General features: G+C 34.7%; 1 protein-coding gene across 2 annotated transcripts in view; it reads right to left on the reverse strand.

Moving 5' to 3' along the window:
- LOC118183250 (uncharacterized) overlaps positions 1 to 20,544 on the reverse strand; it is a 281,528-nt gene that overhangs the window by 124,155 nt on the left and 136,829 nt on the right. The window contains exon 1 of one of the 2 annotated variants that reach the window (XM_035352719.2): positions 7,599 to 7,908. The exons of the other annotated variant lie outside the window; for it this stretch is intronic. Coding sequence (XP_035208610.1) covers positions 7,599 to 7,601 — 3 coding nt within the window. The 5' untranslated portion in view covers positions 7,602 to 7,908. Of the gene's footprint in view, positions 1 to 7,598; positions 7,909 to 20,544 lie in introns of those variants that run through there. 2 annotated transcript variants of the gene reach the window in all.

The following is a 20,544-nucleotide window of genomic DNA, read 5'->3' on the forward strand; positions in this document are numbered from 1 at the left end:
CTCGGTATTCAGTTTATAACAATAAAGTTTTAAACGTTTCCATAATTTGTTTCCGATAAATAGCAACCATCACTAATTCCTTCTGAAAAAAGACTACACAGAGGGTATTGGCAGTTTAGTGATAATTAGTACGATAGTCAGATAATCGTAAAATCAACACGGGCTAATAAGCTCGGTCATTATTTAAATGACTTGCAGTTTCTGTGATGTTTAATTCTTCTTACGCATTGATGCATTCACATTAAAATGCATCATTCGGTTCTAAAGGAGGTGAGTAACCGGAAAATTATGAGACGCTTACTTGTCGAAAACATTTACAATGTAAATATTACTAAATAACTGTTGGTAATTTTCTAACGTTTTCTAATTTAATATTTAGAGAGGAATTTTTGATGTTCGAAAAGCTACAACGGACTTTATTTCGTTAAATATTGATCCTACGCATGCAATTACAACTAATAAACCTTTGTCGATTAATGTTCTTAACCTTCGCCGAGTAAATAAATCCTCTGAACACTGCTCGTTCATCTAGGATTCGCTCCTGATGAACGAATAGACAGCATGGGTCTAAATGTTTTCCTTATACAGGGTGTATCAGTATAGCGGTAACAAATTTTTAGAAGAGATAGAATTCACCTAAATGATGGAAAATCACATAGCAATGCATGGTCGCAACGCTTTCCTGGCGCGGTAGTAGCCACACAAAACACAAAAAAGGAACGACACAAACAGTGAGAAAAAACGTGCTTTATTAGAAGAAAACAAGAAATAAGGGCAAAAATAAAGAACGATCGTCATTAAAGGTGCTCGAAATTACGACCCCGGACCGTGATGCAGGCCTCAGTTCTCCTGCGCATGGAAGATCTGCATCACGAATGGAAGATACATGACGCATGGTTTCTGCATAACGGTCCGGGTCGTAATTTCGAACACCTTCTTTGATGACGATCGTTGTCTCTTTACGTTTGTTTTTTCTTTTGTTTTTGCTGTACTCCGAATAATAAACATGTTTTCTCACCACCTTGGTGTTCTTTCTTTCTTTATTTTTGTGTCGTCACTACCGTGCATTCCTATGTGATTTGCAATCGTCTAGGTTTACTCTATCCCTCCTGAAAGTTTGTCACCGCTGTACTGACACACCTGCATGTAACGTGAATAGGATACAGTTTCTCTCAGAACATCCCCTACGTAAGTATATCTCCGAAAGTAAATATCCCTCGCATATTTGCGAGTTTAGGAGGACACGGCGATATCTCGACTGGAGAAATGTAACTATTTCGATACAAAAGTTATTAGGGCATAACTTTTCTCAAACCAAACTTATACACTCGATTCTTTTTTTCATTTGAAATGCACAGATATAGATTATATAAAACACATAAAATATAAATTAAATATCTAATGTTTTAAAAAACCAATTGTTTAATTTCACTCAACTTTTCACGAATCTCTTGTGACAGTGTCTTAGTTTGGTACACCTTTCTTAAATATACTGCACCAAACTTCTTCAAACGTTGCTCAATGCTTAAAGAACATCATTTAAGAATAAAAAGCAGTATTTCATATTTTACTTAAAAAGAATTAAAAATAAATCATTAAAATGTTCTGAAAATCCTAAAAAAATGTTATGAAATTTTTAATATATCCAATACTAATTGATCGTAAATTTTACATCCTGTATAATTTTAAAGAAATAGTTAAGATAAACAATTGAAGAAAATTTAAACCTTCCAGGTTTGAGTAGTTTTTAAGAAAAGTGTACTGAAATGTAAAAAAAAAATCACATTTCGAGAAAAACCGAAGAAGCTCTTTAAACTATAATAATTTGTATAAAAAATTAATATTTTCCTGCACTATAACCACCTTCGAATGATATTTTTACATCAAGTTATTTTTATTTTAATAAGTTATTTTTCTTTTTGGCCATTTTAAAAAACTTTTTGTAAGCGAAATGGGCCTCAGTAATTCTATTCCAATCTATTTTTCGCAAAGACGTTACGATATAAAATATAGCGGTATTCCTAATAGTTCCATTACTTTATTGCGGCTTTGTGCGCCATCAGTAAAACATATTACTGCATCTAGCAAATCTAATTTCAATGTGATGACACTCACAAGAATAGTTTTTGGTATGCGTGTTCAGATACAATTATTGAAACTTTCATTCGGGGTTGCATGAATGCACTTTGACAGTAGTTTTTTTTTTTTTTTTTTTTTTTTTTTTTGTCAAAGAGATTTCTAAACACACTTTTAGCAGCTAAAACTGGTTCTGGCAAAGAATGTTTATGTACATATGTTTTACCAGCTGATAGGGTTTCCTGTCGCCACACCAGACATATGCCTTTTTAAAATGGTGGACGATCCATTGCTTGCTTACATTTTTTAATGAAATATTTCGGTCTTTTAAAGCTTTGAAACATGCATTAATTGTATATTTTTCGAAACGTATCAGTCTACTTTACTTTGTTAGCCCAAAGTTGAAAATTAGAAAATTTGAAAATTGTTATGTCACATGCCCTCTTACCTAAGGAAATGGATCAAAGTGTCATTAGACGGTAACGTAAAACTTTCATATTACGGTTCAACATCTCGAGAAAACGCTTGCCTTTAAAACATTTTAAAAAATGTAAAACATTTAAAAAATAAAATATCTTACAAATTTTTTCCATCTGTAGCTGATATATAGTATTTATTATTTTTTCATCTGTAGCTGATATAGAGCATAATTTTTTTACTTTCATTTGTGCTGTATAGTCGAAAATCTGATTCACTAGTTATTGCACATTGTTTTGAATTTTAGAGTTAAAAAAATTCTTAATATCCAAAGCTTTTGAAGAAATATTTGAATTACGTTAGCAATCTTGTAAGGATCTTAAGTTTTACTAACGTTTATTTTATTTTAAAACTTTACTATCATCTCTTATTTTCCTCTTCCGGTCAGAATAAACGCGTGAATATGTTTATGCAAATTGTACTTGCTAACGCTTAAGTTTTTGAGTTGTGGCTTTTTGCCAAGAGCAGAGTTTAGATGGAGAGAAAGTGAGTCGCCTTGCCACTGCATTCCACGTGAGCTTTCAAGCAGTTGCTGTCCGCCTTTAAGGCCAGAAGTTTAGTCCTTTCCATATTTAAAACGTATTGTAGTTTTCCGCAGTTTGTGCTCTACATACGTAATCAACTAAAAGGCCAGTCTTAGCGTTAGTCATCTGTATCAAGTACACCTCTTATTTAAATTTAGTTAGTTGATAATTTTTATATTTTTACGTTCAGACCACAAGTGGTTGGCCTTTGTATCCCGAAGTGCGGAAGCACCTGTAATATCGTGGAAAATAAAGGGTAATTAAAACCCTTCTCATCTTGTCGTCTCTTCGACACTCCACAGGACATAATTTATTCTCAAAATCACTGTCTAATTAGAACACGCCATATTCGTCAAGCAGATTAGAAGAAATATACTTCCTAATAATCTTTTATTATCCGTACACCTTGGAAAATCTTGTCACTGTGCTAAATGCCAAGTTTTTAATTTATCTACCCCATGGACTTGCGCTTAGCCAGTTCTATCTACCCCATGGCCTTACCCTTAGCCAGTTCTAAGCAAAGATAGAGAACAACGGCATATTACGTTTATAAATATATCACCCATTTTTACTGTCCGCCTTTACTGTAACCATTTTTACCCATACAACATCTCCAATAGCTTTATGTAAGCTATCGAGTACCATGTCATTTACGCACTAAATTTATTCAAAAAGCTACAAATGTAACAGTACGACAAATGCGGTAACAAACAACTTATTCAAAAAGTTAGAAATGTAAAAGTATGGCAAATCCGTTCAAAACTAGATGACACCACTTTGACACCTCCAACGCTTTCCCTCTCTCCTATTTCTTCCCTTTTAATGAGGCCCACCAGCGGCCGAGCGGTAAAGTGGCTGAACACTGGTAGTTCGGTCCGAGGTTCGAATCCCGCGAACGGGCTGGCTGCATGGGTGTTTTCGTGGTTTTCCCCATGTGTAACGTGTATACGAGCCAATTTCCCTTAGAAAGTCCTCCACGAAGGCATCCCTTCCCCTTAGGCAGATAGCCCTAGTGTGCTTTGCCGTTATTAAATACACCACACACCACACCATCCCTTTTAATGAGGACAGAAATTAATGCCAGCAAGCTATGAAAAGCGCCTTTACAGACTGCAAAATAAACGACAAAGTAGACAGCTCTTATGCTATTTTAAGTGATATGAATATGTAATAACTTCAGCAAAATATTGGAAATTACAGGATAAACACTCAGATAATGAAACGGCAATTATGGACTTTCTGAAATAAACGAACATTCTTCTCTTTCAATTCAGCATACTCTCTTCTCTTACATTCTTACTTATGATGAAGTTTTATTTTGTCCCTCCCTGAAAACACGCTCCCTGAAGACACTCGTGCACAGTGTGCGCACGAGCAAAATAAAAACGCATCTCATCTCGCAAAGGGGTCCGCGCATTCACTAGACGAATACATAATTTTGTCCAATAAAATTATATTGCATCAATTATATTGTTACGTTAATGTCGAAAATTCTCTGTTTTCTCAAAGTTTTGTGAGATATGAGGAAATAATAATTTCTAGAGATTGGCTACAATGTTAAAGTAGTATGATTTCATTAATCACCATATGTTTCACAGAAAGCCTTAGAGTCTCATAGAAAGAAAAGTCAGACGAAATTCTTTATAGAAAACTTAGCTTAATATAAATTTATAGAAAGTTCCAGGAAATATTTAATTTCGATTAAAAGTATGTAGTGGCAGCAAACTTCTTTTACTACATTTTAAACGAATTTTACATGCAAAGCAAATATATAGAGACATGTGACGCGTCAGACGGTGTTAATGAAGTATTTCCAAAAATGTATAGCGTTATGTGGCATTAAGATAGGTTATCATATGCTTATTATCTACTTTCTTGGCAAATATTGCAATTTCAGCATAAATGTAATATCCTGCACTGGCGACTGAAAACACACAAGTCATCAAGAATCAGTGACCTTGACGATTCCCGGTGACCACGGGATTGATTGTCATACTTACCCTTTAGTTTAATTTTAAGAAATTATCTACATCTACTTCAATACCCCATATTAGGGATCTATGGGATAACTTCGAGTAATCGTCAATCTATAGGTCACCGATGAGTAATAATTTTAATGAGTACTAGAATGTTTGTTTCAATGTAATTTAATTTTAAAAGATACCTAAATGTATTGCATCATCCTACAGTTGATACCTATGAAACAATATATCAATTTGTAAGTTGTAAAGTTATTAGTTTTTTTTAAGCAGGGGAGGTGAAAAATGTGCAGGGCCCTCGCCAGGGCTCGTAACCTGGACCTTTCGAATACGCGTCGAGTTGGCTTTCAATTACACCACGAATGCACGCGGAAAAGAGGGGGAAAACACCTTTTAAGGTCACCAGTACCCAAATGCCTTGAGAGCACAAAGTGGTTTAATTTAATTTAATTTTAGTAATTTATCTAAATGTACTGCATTTTTCCAGATGATGATCTAGGTATTGTCCGGCAGTGATTGCCAGTTAATAAGTAATCTAATGCCAATGCCTTGATGATCACTTTCGGTTTAGCTTTATTTTATTAATCTATGTAAATGATATAATTTAAAATGCATATAATTTATAACGTACCCGTCAGATATTTTTATAAACTGTACTGCATTAATTGAATAAGCATGTGTATAGCGGATCGAGTATGGAATCATTTGAATTTTGCATCTAATTCAATGAATATATTACTTATTCGAAATGCTAGAAGGTGGCCATACTCAACGAAATGGAAATAATCTTAGCGTCAACGACTTCAAAGAACTCTGAATCGATTATAGACATCTGGCTTTAATGTATACTGAATGAATGCTTTTAATGAAATCTTTTCAAAATTTTTGGCGCATCACGTCATATAAATCATGTTAGTCTAAGGTGGCTAAATATAGCATCACTATATCATTTGCTATTAAAGTATACATTTTCAGTTGCTGTTTCAAAGCAACATTATGCAAAATATTATCTTGAGTGAATCGTTAACTTGCAAAATGTTGCCAGTTCGAAGACTTTATAAAAAATTATTTAAATTAATTACTTTTCAGTTTGAATATACGAAATTATTTGCTTGTACGAGGTGAGCTGAATTTTGAAATATATAGTTTTAATAACTACACACACACACACACATATATATATACACATATATATATATATTAAAATTGCTCGAAAATTTCTTTAGACCGCATTATAGGTTAGATTCCTGAATATGTTGTTTAACCCAAATCATTCATGAAAACGTTCGTTCTATGTAAACTCTCTCTCCGCCAATTAAAATTAGATCACATATAAAAATGCCGCTTTAAATTTACTTCAGAAATATTTTTAACGTAATTCCATTTTTTTACTTCACATAATATGTTACCAAGCCATTATCGCTTGGACCACGGCATTGGAGCGTCTAAAGTGGTAAGATCGTTATACACTATTAGCCTCGGGCTTCAAATCTTGGCGAACGGGCTAGCTGCATGGGAGTTTTTTTGATTTTTCTCTCTGCATAAAATTAATACAAACCAATTTATCTTTGAAAGTCCCTTAAGAAAAATCTATCCTAGGCAGTAGCCCTAGTACGATTTGCGGTAATTAAATAATTTATAATCAACTTGGATCATTCTCGCACCCCGAAGAATTGCTAATTTTCGCAACTTTCAACATGAAACAAGCAGAATTATATCCGATTCGCATGGAGCTATATTTCATTTAAAACGTATAAGCATTCTTTTCGCTTTCTGCCAATTAATTTCTTATATGTGCAAAAGCAGTATACTTTTTACTAATCATTTAATAATATTCGATGGTAATAAATGCTTTTAAAATTTATTTCATTAGTTAAAAATTTTTCTAAATGTATATTGCTGCTTTTAATAATTCTAATAATTATGTTTAATAATTAATAATTGTAAATGTTCATCACAAATTAGTTTTTTTAATTAACAAATCTAAAACTTAAAAAACAAACAACAAAAATGACGAACTTACACTTTAAAGTTTTTAGACTGCAGTCTAAAATGATAGAGAATATATCACCGTCAAATAAATAAAACCACCTTCTTTTACCAGCTGATAAAATATAAATCGTTATTGTTATCTAAAATTATGACTTAACATAAAAATATAATAATAATAATAATAAACTCGTTTCAAAAGCTTTTGTTTACTTTTGCAATTCTTTTTGGACCATGAATATAGCAAATTAGGACATTAAAAGTACTCTTGAAAATCACGACCATCGTCTGAATAAAGGTCAAGAACAGAAGAAAAATTTTTTAAGTTTATAATATTACTACAAAATTTTATCGTTTCTGTTAAATTTTATGTTCGATGTGGACAATAGTATACAGGAGGGGGGGGGGAATTGAAGTTTTACCTTTGTTGAATTGGAAGATACTGGATGCATATTTGTTAAATTCTTTCAATTTGTAACCCGTAATATCATATAAAAATTATAATGTATGGTGAACATATATTAACACAATGAAAACATAAAAAGAAGCTTACCATGATTTTGGCATACAAGCTCCTCAGCAATTACTTTTATATTTTTCAATGAAGTACTGTGTTTTTCCAACATCCCATCATAGTGCATCAGTACAAAGCAAGATATATTTCAGAAAATGTAGCAGGAAATCATAGTAACATAGCAAAAGCGATTCCCAACGCTCAACACATGAAAAGTTACGCGGCTCCGGACAACAATGAGTTTTGACCTGAAGAAGATACTGTGCGACACATCCTGAGGAAGAAAGATGCGGAATTAATAACGATCTCTTTCCTTTCTGTTTTTCGTTGCGGCATTATTCTTTGTAGTGTAGTTTTTGTCCTCTTTTCGCAAAGTGGAAGGGGGGTGCAAAGTGCAGCCGTACAGGTTTGGTGAGAATCTTCGCTCGCTCGGAAGCGAAAGTTTGTAGCGAACAGCATTCGAACGTGTTCATAGATAAATATTAGAGATATCCGCAAAAAAAAGAAAGAAGGGGAGGGGGGAAATCTGAAAGCCTTCAGATTTTATATTACACTCAAAAGGGCGTTTTTTTAACGTTTTGTGTGTTATCTTTATTTATTAAATTCCTGTTCTTCGCACTTAAACCATAAAATCCAATTCAACAACAACATCACAAAGTAGCTTAAAAAGAGCATATCTTTAAGAATTTCCCATACACAGTCTTGCGTACTGGAGATAATTCCACCCTCGGATTATGGCACTGTAGTATAAAATAACACTTGTTTGATGCAATGTAAATTTGTTGTTAAGAAATTAACGAAAAATGAAATTTTAAGTTGCTATCGTGATTCAGATTGAACATAGTTCATTTATGACAATGGAAATAAATTAAAGATCTTATGAATGTCGATCGGCAACAACATGCATTAATCGCAGACAGGAGTTAATGGGTAAGAAAATAATAATAAACACTTAAAATGCCAGAGTCTACTATTTGGTGTCTTTGTTCCCCGCTCCTGGAGAAGCTTTCTTATTTTTCATGGAGAGGTTACGTTATCGAATGATTTGTTACAAAGGTAATTATTTTATGGCATCAAAGAGATTATTTGTAAATTACAGTAGTACTGCAAATCTTTATCAAAATTGTATTTAGACGAATTCGAGATTATACTAATTAATCGCATTATGAATTACTTATTATTAAAAATTAAGCGATTTTATAGCGTCAACGCATTGTGTTAAAAATGTCTTATAATTTAAGTCAATGCTGGATGCGTTCAATTGGATATGATATACATTAAAAGCTATAATGCAGTTAGATACGAGTATGTTATTGAAATATCACAATTAAATTTTTAATTGCATTTACTGCCTTTAAATCGCTCAGTTTATTGAGTTGCTGTGATCTAACAGGTGAATAAAAGATATTACCTCTTACTTACAAAAAAACTAGGAAAAATTAAGATCTCTTTAACGCCCAAAATGTATTGCGCATAACTTTCTTCGTTTTTCGAAGTAACACAGCAGTTGTCGGTTAAAATAGGCTACTTGAATATAACAAATTACTCGAGGGTAGAGTTTGGAACGAGCTTAGGCTCGAGCTTGATACTCGATAATTTTTGGTGCTCGATACTCGAACCAAAGCCCGACGGGCTTTCGAGCTCTGCACATTCAAAATGTTTTTCGTTCTGCATTTTATTTTTAATTTATTTGTCAACGTATTTCTTAAGAATCCTAGAGCACATTTTATTGGTGTCATAAAAGTGTTCCTTTTTAAGTACATAAAAACTAAAACTTTTGTAACTGTATTATGGATAAATAAAGTAAAACAATAAAATGATTATAAATATATACAGTAAAATAATGCTTTTACTTTCACCAGTACTTTTACCTGAACAGTGGTGAAACTTGTTTTGATAAAGAGATGAATTTGTTGCCGTTTATAGTACATACAGTACAGTACATAGGAAATGCAAACATTTTTTAATTTTTACCAATAGAAACAATATACTTTTAATTTTAAGTAGTAACGTGTATGTAATATTAAATAATGATTTTCTTAGTATCAGTAAAAAAACAAAATTACAAATTGTTGAACATTGAAAATGGCGTGTTTCGCGAAACAAACATTTATTGCAGAGTAATATGCAAAGAAATACACGCAGAGACACAAACAGAGATACAAGCAGATCGTGTTTAACAAATCATAAACAAGTAGAATGGGATTAAGTTTCGGAATACTTCGGACCTGACTGAAGCTAATGCATCGTACGTGACAGAAAGCTATACTTCCTTTTAACCAATAAGAATGCGATTACTAATATCTCAACACAAATTTAGTCGAAATTTTAGCAATAGTTTGGTAAAAATTGTTAATATTATTGGAGTTACAGCCATGAATACACGCATATTCTAGAATACTATTTTCTATAATTTTTAGAATAGTAATCATGCCGAAAAACAAAAGATCAACCGTTTAGAGTCATTTCGCCAAGAAAACCAAAATTATGCATGCTGCAATGAATGCAATAAAAACCTTTGCATTTTAAATGGAAATACGTCAACAATGCGTCATCATCTAAGCAGCGTTCGTAACATTGCCGTTGACAGAGCAGAGGCAGAAAAGACTGCTTAAAAAACAAAAATTTTCGATAATTTCGTAATCAAAACGTCAATTGAAGAGATTGCTGCAAAAATGGCTGCGGTAGATGGTTTATCAATTCATCAAATCACTCAGTCAGAGTTTATTCGACAATCATTGGCCTTAAGAGGTATCAAGCTTCCAGCCAACAAGAAATCTGTTATGGGTCTTATTCGTAACTATATGGAAACTGTGAAACAAAAAATCAAAAATGATATTAAAATTGTATTACTGAATCAAAGAAATTCTCCGTTACCATGGATGAATGGACCAGCATCGGTAACCGGAGATTCCTGAATATAAATCTGCATACTGCCTGCCAAAAAAGCATCAATCTTGGACTGGTAAGAATTTTCGAGCACCTCGAATTTTTTGGTCTATCATTTAAGCACGAAATTGTATCCGCTACTGGAGACAGAGCAAGTTCGGAAAAGGATCACCTGCTTTTTATTAATATGTCTTGCGCATGCCTTACATTTGGCTGTTACAAAAACTTTTTATAAAGCAAAATCAGGGACAGAAGAAAGCGTAGACGAAAGTTCAGGAGAGACTGATGATTTTGATGATGTTGATAATGGTTTAAGCATTAATGAAACTGAATTACGGAAAGAATCGTTCAAGGAAAACATAAATATTGTGAGACAAATTGTAATTTTTTTCAAAAATTCTGCTGTGCGTTCAGATTTGTTCAAGTCTAAATGCAGAGAAAAATTGCAGATAGAGCAACAACTCTCTCTGGATTGTAAAACCAGATGGAATTTAATGCTGAAAATGCTTGAAACATTTGTAAAATTGTATGAAGTTACAAAGGATGTACTCATTGAACTTGGATCTGAACGTCTTTTAACAAATTTAAAGCTGGAATTAATAAAATCGATAGTCTTGGCATTAAAACCAATTGAAGTGGCACTTAACTTTATGGGTAAAAAACAAGCCACTTTACAAACAGCATGTATTTCTATCAACTTTATGCGAGAGAAGTTAACTGAACAAGAATCTGAAATAAGTAGTTCTCTTTCTGAAAATATGATTTTTACATCAATAGCAGGATCAACAAAAACATCATAGATTTGATGAGTTCACTAAACAACTTAAATAAAACGCCATCTAAAGCTTCTATAGAACTAGCAGCTGCTTTGATGAAGCGTTCATCAAATGAAAAATCAATCATTGAATCAGAAACAACTACCTAAGTTGGTGCTTCTCTTGGAGAACAACTCAGTTAGAACAACTACTAGAATCTCCAACCAGAAAACTACCGGAAGATGACCGCTTTAAAAAATCAAGTCAAGAATTTACTTTGTTAAAAAGTAATGGTGAATTGACTGTAAATTTAAAGCAGTTACTTGAAGCTATTTACAGTGTAAAACCAACGTCGATTGATTCTGAGAGGGCATTTTCCGTGGCCAACAATTTTTGCACCAAAATGAGGTCGAAGCTATCAGATAAATCACTACATGCGCTGGTGTTTTTAAAATATTATTTCATTAATATAAATGCATAAATAAATGTATAAGTAAAGAAAAAGTTTCTTTTAAACTTCTAAAATATATTATTTTAATTATAAGTCCATTATAAGTATTTTGATAATGTAAGTATGTCAACTTCAAATGCTCGAAAGCCCGAAAAACAATCAAGCTCGAGCTCGAGCTTAACCGAGCTTCAGATCAACGAGCTTTACCAAGCCCTACTCGAGGGCTATCTGCCTAAGGATATTGATGCTTTCGTGGAAAGCTTTCTAAGGGAAACCGGTTCATATTACCGTTACATGTGAGAAAACACGTACAAAGATTATTAATGTCAGAATTAATATTTTTCTAAGAACACATTTTTGATTACCCTCATAGTCTTTCAGTTCGCTGAGAGATTTTTCCACGCAGATTCCTTCTAAATATTTGCCGCAAATAATTTCTATATGACCTTTTGTTCCCCAAAATCAAAACTTTTTACTTTGATGTTAGAAATTACCTTTCCGGTTTTAATTTATGCTACATACACAGCTATGTCTTATCATCCAAGAGGTTTAATAAGTGCTCCATTACGAAAAATCGCTTTACCTCCCACCAGTGATCGACAGCAAAAATCGCTGATATCCCTTGGTGTATTACAATGCCTTACGCTGGTGATCGTGAACACACTGGTGAGTGGTAACTTCAGTTTAGTTTTGCCAATTTCAGTTTAGTAAATCTAGATTCATTTTGATCTGCACATATATCCCCATGATAATTATGTATCAGTAAACATTGCTTGGTAGGTTTTGGAATCACGACTGAATAACTACTATCTTGCGTTCTTGGGTCAGTAAAATATAAGGCAATATGTGCTTTCAAATTCGCTACATGCCTTTGCTCCTGATTATCATCAATAATGCAAGAGAATAAATAGCAAACTCATTATTGGCAACATGCCTGCATTGCAAAAGTTTTGAAGTCGTGCAAATGAACCAATGTTATAAAAAATCATTGTATTTTGCAGACGACTTGGTATAAATAAATATTGAGTTAATATATAATGAAAATAGCTTTATTATGTGACACAATTATGTAGTATTAAACTGTTATATTGGTTCTATAGGTAAGAGTTCTAATTTTATGTTACCACTTCCGGTTTATCATATATAATCAGAATCTAATATGTTGTTTTCAATCCTGATTGTATACGCATTGTATATGTATGTACATATTTCATATATCAAATTTGAGAAGTTTTGGTTTATATTATAACATACTTTTTCACAAAAATCTGTTCGAAGCTTCAGGTAAAGTACCCCTTCCGGTCGTCCAGTTTTACTCAAAATCTAATCAACTCTTTAGATGAAAGCTGACAACTTAATTACGAAAAACAGGAATTTTTGGAATTTGGATATAAGAGTTATCGTGGACGAAACAATCATCACACATAGAAAAACAGACAGACAAACATCATTATAAAAATGGTAAAACGAATTGGAGAGACTAATTCGTGGTTATTCAATAAAAACACATTATCGAATTTTTGGACCGAAAGCATTACCTCATTTAGCTACATATAGATGCTAATCGTAGGTAAAAACGAAACAAAAATTTAAGCTATTAAAAAGCGCTGTTACTTTTAAATTCATTTCTTTTTAAATCGTGCAATATGTGTGTCAATATTAATGGTTAAATTTGAAAAATAAATTTAAGATCATATGCTTCTTCAAGTGGCAGCACTCTGCAAACCGGTAATGGGCGGGAAAAATAAAGGAACATTATTGTGCCCAGTAGCAACATGTTGCTTTTAAATTGCTAAGTTTGTTGATTAATTAAATTTGAAAAATTTAATAAACTTATAATGTTTGCCTAATGAAAGCACTCCGGGAATCTCCTTAATGCGAGGGTGGATGGAAGAAATGTTAACGGTCTTATTTCTCATATGAGTGTAACACTAGTCAAAGGCTGCTTCTAAATTATTTCCATTCTTCTCATCCGTCAGTTTTCCGAAGCATAAACATAATCTATTACATTTTACCAGGACAGGATTTTATTTGTTAATAGAAAACAATACACCTCTTTTCTGAAAGTTCAGAAAAAAGGAGGAGTTAAAAAAATTAAGGAAACAGTTTTGGAGCACGGTAGACTCAATAAGTGCGAAATTTAACTTCATATATATTCTCAGTAAAACAAAACAAAATACAATTTGTTAAATATTCTTCATGCGGTAGTAATTTAAATGATAAAGTTGCACGAAAATTTAACGAGGGAAAGCAAATTAGTAATTTATTAGAACCAGCTCCGATGAATAACTCGCTCTCTTTTACCTAATATAGATTTATTAGAGGTGAAAACGAGCTATTTTTGTTCTGTATTTCCTCGTCGAATTTTACCGGTAATTTAAGAAAGATTTATGGAGTACATAATTTTGGTAGAAACTATGCATTGAAAGTAATTTAATTCCTAATAATGTTTTGAAATATATGTTTTCCTTAAGTTTTGGAAGTTTTTGTATTGATCTTACTGATATCATTGTTACTCGTATTTGTAAAATGTTTCTTTGTTTCTTTTTCAAAAATTTTCTACCGTTTTTGCTAAACCTGTATTCGTAAAGTTCTCGACCTTAGATGTTTTGAAATATATGTTTTCCTTAAGATTTTCACAGAAGTTTTGGAAGTTTTTGTATTGATCTTACTGAGATCATTGTTACTCTAACTTGTAAAATGTTTCTTTGTTTCTTTTTCAAAAATTTTCTATCGTTTTTGTTAAACTTGTATTCGTAAAGTTCTCGACCTTATTAGCATCAGAGCTACTATCAGCCTTGAAACTCCCTTTTTGTCGGAATCACTTTTCAGATTTTTGCTACCAAATGGTACCGCCACGTATTATTTTTAAAGATATTAGTCAAATTATGAGGAATATATATATATATGTTCCTCTCACTGTGGAAAAACGACTGCACCTACGGCCATCAGATTTTGAATACATGTAGCCTCCATCTGAACATGTCTATCTAGAAGCCGAATTTTGAATTTTGAATTTTTTTAATTTATTTTATATTTTTTACAAATTTAGTGAATTTTTTATTAACATACACCACCACTTGAAAGCCAGCAGTGGCAATACAGTTTGAAATAAAATATATTTATCTTCAGTAGGACAGGGTGTTGCCATTCGTAAAAATGTAAAATGTTTATCTTTCAGCTTAACACACTCCGCTATTTGAAAGCAATGTGTTGTCACTGCCGGAATATAAGCGTATAAAATAAAAGTATATAATATAAGCGTATAAAATAAAAGAATTTCATTTTATACGCTCCATTCAGTATGTAGAGACATTAGGATTTTTGGAAGCCAGAGAGATGAAAAATTAGCAACCGCCTTCGCCGCGAATCAAACCACGGACCTCTGGAATACCGGCCCAGCGTGCAAAACTACTACACCACGAAGGACGCTTGGAAAGCGGGAGAAATACCTTATATACTCCCCTTTTTAAAGAGCGACTAGGGTTTTAGGGAACCTAGTTGCTAAATCCTGGGTGCGGAGAATCATCATCCACAACCCTTTTAGTTCGGACGCCACTTGTACAGACATTAGGATTTTTTGTGAAAGCCGGAGAGATGTAAAATGAGCAACCGCCTTCGCCGGGAATCGAACCGCGGACCTCTGGAATACCGACCCAGCGTGCAGAACCATTCGACGATAAACATAATTCTTAGCAAGCTTTTGAGGCTGCGAATAATAAAAAACAACTATGGCTTTAAAAATTAAACGTTTTAAAATAATTCACATAATAATTTATTTTAAACTAAATATATTTGAAAATAAAGATTTTTTCATAAGGAAATCCGCTCTAAACAATTTTCTCTAGAGATATATATTCTCCAATATGATAATTGCAATACGAAAACATACTTTAATCATTAATTCATTTTGACTTAATATAAGGTTTCTAAACTGAAGAAACAGTATGTGATACTGTAAGATGTAACCCATCAATTAGTATATTGTCTTGGAAAAATAGTATGAAAGACGATATTTATTTATTATTTGTGCATATTAGGTTTCCTCCATACTTCAATTTATCTACACTGCTGGCCAACCAAAAAGAACAGATATCAAAGCCAAATTTATTTCAGGGATAACACATAGTATCAGTACTAACTGGTTTGAAATACAGCCTTCTTTGAAGTGAGGAAGACGAGAAAAATCAGTAATGAGTGTTGACTTCATGTTCGTCAATAACCTCTACTGCACACCGTGACATAAAGAGGTTTCGGATGTGATGTTGGAGAATGGCATCCCAAGCTGACTCCACGCATAGCCAAAGTTTATCTGATATACCCTCGATTGAGGCAGCCATCTTAGGCGTTATCCATCCATCGAACCAGACATGTTCGATGGATGATAGATCTGGAGAACGATTCCGCGAGAGTAACAGTCCAATATAGCGAGCTAAGAAGAAAGCCTGAACATTGCATACAAGGTGTGGTTGCGCGTTGTCCTGTTAAAATTTGACCGCACCCAAGCCCTGAAATTAAGGAAAGAAAACAGGTTTCAAAACCCTGTTGGCTGGTATACTGATAATGTGTACTGAGGAGGTGTGGAAGTGAAATTCAGTAGGACCTCACAACGGATGCAGGGACAATATGACAATGCATAGCACAACAATTGAGCGGCCTTTCTCCACGAAGTCTCCAGACTGTAATCCAATCATTGTGGTATTGCAGGCAGATGCGTAATTCGTCCGAAAACACTATGTTAGGATATGGATGTCCACTCCGCCGTTCAATGCACTATTTCAAACGCAAAGATTTAAAGTAAGGGGACAGTCCATTATACTATAAATGACGTCAAAATTGTTCGTGCAAACACCGACCATTATGTTACAGACTGCATTCGTTGCGACTGCATTCGTAGTACAATGAGATGCACAAAAAAATTCTTCCAATTAGTTCCTTCTTCTTCCCAATTAGTTCCTTAAAAAGATGTTTATTGTAATTCGATGTAATTAGATATACTAATGTAAATATATTGTTTGTACGAAGTACAATGTACAATGTTCGATGTACAAAGAAAGTTTGTATGATGTATGTTCGAAATAATTATGTTATATTAATTTGCCATAATCCAACTTTTGTTAATAGGTTAACTTCTTTGTAATAATTGTATACTGTGTCTTTGTAATTGTATATTCAATACGTAAGTCTAGTATTAATGTAAAATTTCTATGCAAATGCCTTTTTAGGCTCGCATCTGATGCGGGCCAACCGAAACCCCACCGGGTACAGTAGTGCGGCGGAGCAATACCTGTAAAAGTCACTGACGAAGTTCTGGTGTTCCGTCCACTTGTCCCTGTACCTCTCCCTGCATTCGTTGCGATATGGTTTTGGATGTGTCAGTTCGCTGCATGAGTGCCATGCGTGCAATATGCCTGTCTAATCGTGGGGTGAGGTGACGAAGCGGTTTCAATTGCTCTTGTCCGTCATTAGTTCCCTCTTGCATCCATCGATTCCATATTCGCATGGCGGTTGCTTGGTTACGCAGGATACATTTCCAGGAAAGATTTGTCTCGATCGAATCCAGAAACGTGCTCAAATGATTCTCGTGTTTTTATATGAAGCATGTTGGAGCTTCACGCACACAAAATCTCATGATAAAATAATTCATATTTTAAAATGGCATCAAAATCATATACATATTCCATAGAGGTATACACATGATGTAAGTTTCATGCTATTTAGATGCTTCCGTCATAATGCTGCATTTTATATGGAGAGCAGTATATCTATCTGTCTATCCCTTATATGGAAGGTTTTCCTACTTCTCAATATGCCAAAAAAAAGTATCTGTAAATCTACTGATCAAGAAATACTTTAACTGTTATTTTTGTATAAATATGAAGTTAATAATTTTGTAAACATTTATGAGATTTGGCGTAAGAGCGTCATTGGGAACTTTCCAAATTTAAAAATGCAGTTTTGAAAATTTAGCAAGCCGATGAGCTATTTGATTTAAAATGCGAAAAGTAAATAATTTAGCTCTCAATACATAAAACTGAAAAAGAAAAGGATGACAAAATTAAACCTTTGAAATATTAGGTCGGAATGCAATAAATTTCGGAAGTCTTAATGAAGAAAGTCGTTTCGTACTGTTATGGTGGCCAGACGTCATAGATGCTGTGGTCACTATGGGGTGCCCGGGCGACCTTGTAGATCTAATAAGAAGTTGTCTGCAAGATCAACACTGTGCAAGCAACTTTTTGCTTCGAAATCATCGAACATAAGATCCAGCAGGGATGCCCACAAGGATCCTGTTTGGGTCCTGTTCTCTGGACAATCTTGGCAAACACCATCCTAAAAAGCTCAATAGCTCTTCCTAAATTGCAGCATCGCATACGCGGACGATTTTCTGTTAGTCGTAAATGGCTGATCAAAACTGGAGTCTATCGCGCAATTAGCGCTAGACGTCTTCAATAACGATCCCACACCTGAAATATATTAAAAATCGGACACAGATACTTTTCTTCTTTTCACCACTGACGAAACAGCTGGCCCACTGGGTTAGGTGCTTTTCAGCCTGTTGGATCCCATCGATGGAATTAAAAAAATACATGAATAAATATAAATAAAGAGCTTAGCACTGTGTCCTTCGAGGATTGGCCACGAAACAACGAGGAGCATTGAAGTAAGGACCAGAACATCGGAAGAAGGTGCATGGTGGGGACTTCTGAGACTAAGCGGAACACTTTTCACTATTATCGTACATGTTAGGCATACAGTTATATTAAGGATGTGCTATAAAAATCAGGTACAGATGTAAAGATGACCAAATACACTACAAATTGCGTAATACATTAAATGAATTCTGGATTAATCATAATATTAAATATAACTACAAACAGCAAAAACAAACAAAAAAAAAGCACAAGACATTAAGTAAATTAATATATGTACAGAGCAGGCTGTTGACGGCACGGTGTCCAATTAAAGAAGTCACTCCAGGTTGTCAGCAATGCTAAAAGCAATGGTAGTGCAGTCTCTAATGCGTCTGAGCGCATATTTATTCTTAATTGTGCTCTTGAACCACGCTGGCATATTGATTGCAGTTGGTCTTTTTATAAATGTGAATTCCCTTTGTGCGAGAAGTCAAACAGATAGTGATCTGGGTCACCAGTACTGCCACAAATACATTGGTCACTGTCTCTCAGGTGAAATCTGTGAAGATAGGACATATATGGGCCATGCCCTGTCAGATACTGCGTGAGGTGCGAAGAACTGCTATTTAAATTGTGGTTAACTTTTGGTTGGAAATCATACAGTCTTCTGCCTGTGGTGCTTGTCTTCCAGTAGTTTTGCCACTGCTTCATTAGTTCACATTTGAGAGTAGTTTTCAGATACGAGTGCGGAAGGGGCACACCAATGCTATTCACGTGGGGTTCATTGGCTGCGCCTTTCGCAATCATATACGCTGCTTCATTTCCTTTAATCCCCGTATGGGCCGGAACCCATTGTAGCTGGGGCCTCAGACTTGCAGGAATCGAAATTAATAGTTTTTGTATGTCTCTGACAATGGGATGTCTATTGCGGCCGCCCTGGATGGCGTGCAAGCTAGACATTGAGTCTGCGTAAATTACTTTATACCTGCCATTGTTAGCAGTAAAGTCCAGAGCTGCCTTTAGGGCTGTAAGTTCTGCCTGAAACACTGAGTTACTGGGATGAAGCTTCTTCGCCCAGGAATGGATTATGTGGTCACCCTCCATTGCACACCAGGCACTGCCAGTCCCGAGTTCTCCCTTGGAGCCATCAGAATATACGGCTAAGGATTGTATTGCACTTGGAGGTTACAGTTTGCTTCTATATCGAAGTCTGCAGGGTGGCAAGGAGAGTGGGAAATGTGATTCTCGTATTCCGAGGATACATAAGTCTTACTCCAAATAGAAACGTCTTGTTTTAGTCTGATCACTTTCACCACAACACTTTCGCTCTGTACTGTCAAGTGCAGGGGCGGAAGCCCACCAATACATTTAATGCAGTTGTAGGAGAGGTACGGAATCCTTTGCAGAGGCCCAGAAGAAATGGTCTTTGCGCGGAGTTCAATGCATGTTGCATGTTAATCGTGACATTGACGCCCCATATGGAAACGCTATGAAGAGCTATGCGCTCAGCGACTGTGACATATCATATTTTGAGCATCTGTGAGGAGACACCCCAGTTAGCAGCAGTTGTTCTCCGCATTGTATTAGACAATTTATGTAGCCTTTCTTTAAGAGCCTTGATGTGAGGGAGTCAGGAGAATCTGTCGTCTATAATCACACCCAAGTAGCGGAAATGTCTCACGAATTGTATGTTTCTGCCATGAAGGTTTACGCACGGGGTACGCTCGTGCCTTTTTCCTGGGCTAATTAGCATTCCTTTGCTGTTTGCTCTTGAAATTGTGAGCTTATGTTCACTGGACCAACGCTTTTGGGGAATTTACCTCGTAACTGTTACGGCTGTGACCGTTTGTGATTAGCAAGAAGTCGTCAGCATACGCTATTATTTCTGATGTTTCATCATCATCAAACAGTTTGAGAGTGGTGTCTGCTACCAGGTTCCACAGAAGTGGACCTAGGCAGGAGACTTGCGGGCAGCCTTTCGTCACCTTTTGTATGTGCAAGCCTCCGTCCGTTGTAGCTTGAATTCGCCTTTCACTCAGGTAGCTGTAGATTAAATCAAATAAAGTTTCGGAACAATTGATATCTTTGAGACATTTCAAAACATCATGCCACCACAACGAATCGAAGGCACCTTGAATGTCTATACTGATGACAACAGTATGCAGTTTATTCTGCTTGTTTCTAAGTACCGTGTTCCGTAGGTGGTTCAGTGCGTGATCCACTGACTTTCCTGCTATAAAGCCATATTGCCTAGT

This window comes from Stegodyphus dumicola, chromosome 1 (genome assembly GCF_044657685.1).
Source record: "Stegodyphus dumicola isolate Sdum_Otavi_A_Nest chromosome 1, ASM4465768v1".
NCBI classification, from domain to species: domain Eukaryota; kingdom Metazoa; phylum Arthropoda; class Arachnida; order Araneae; family Eresidae; genus Stegodyphus; species Stegodyphus dumicola.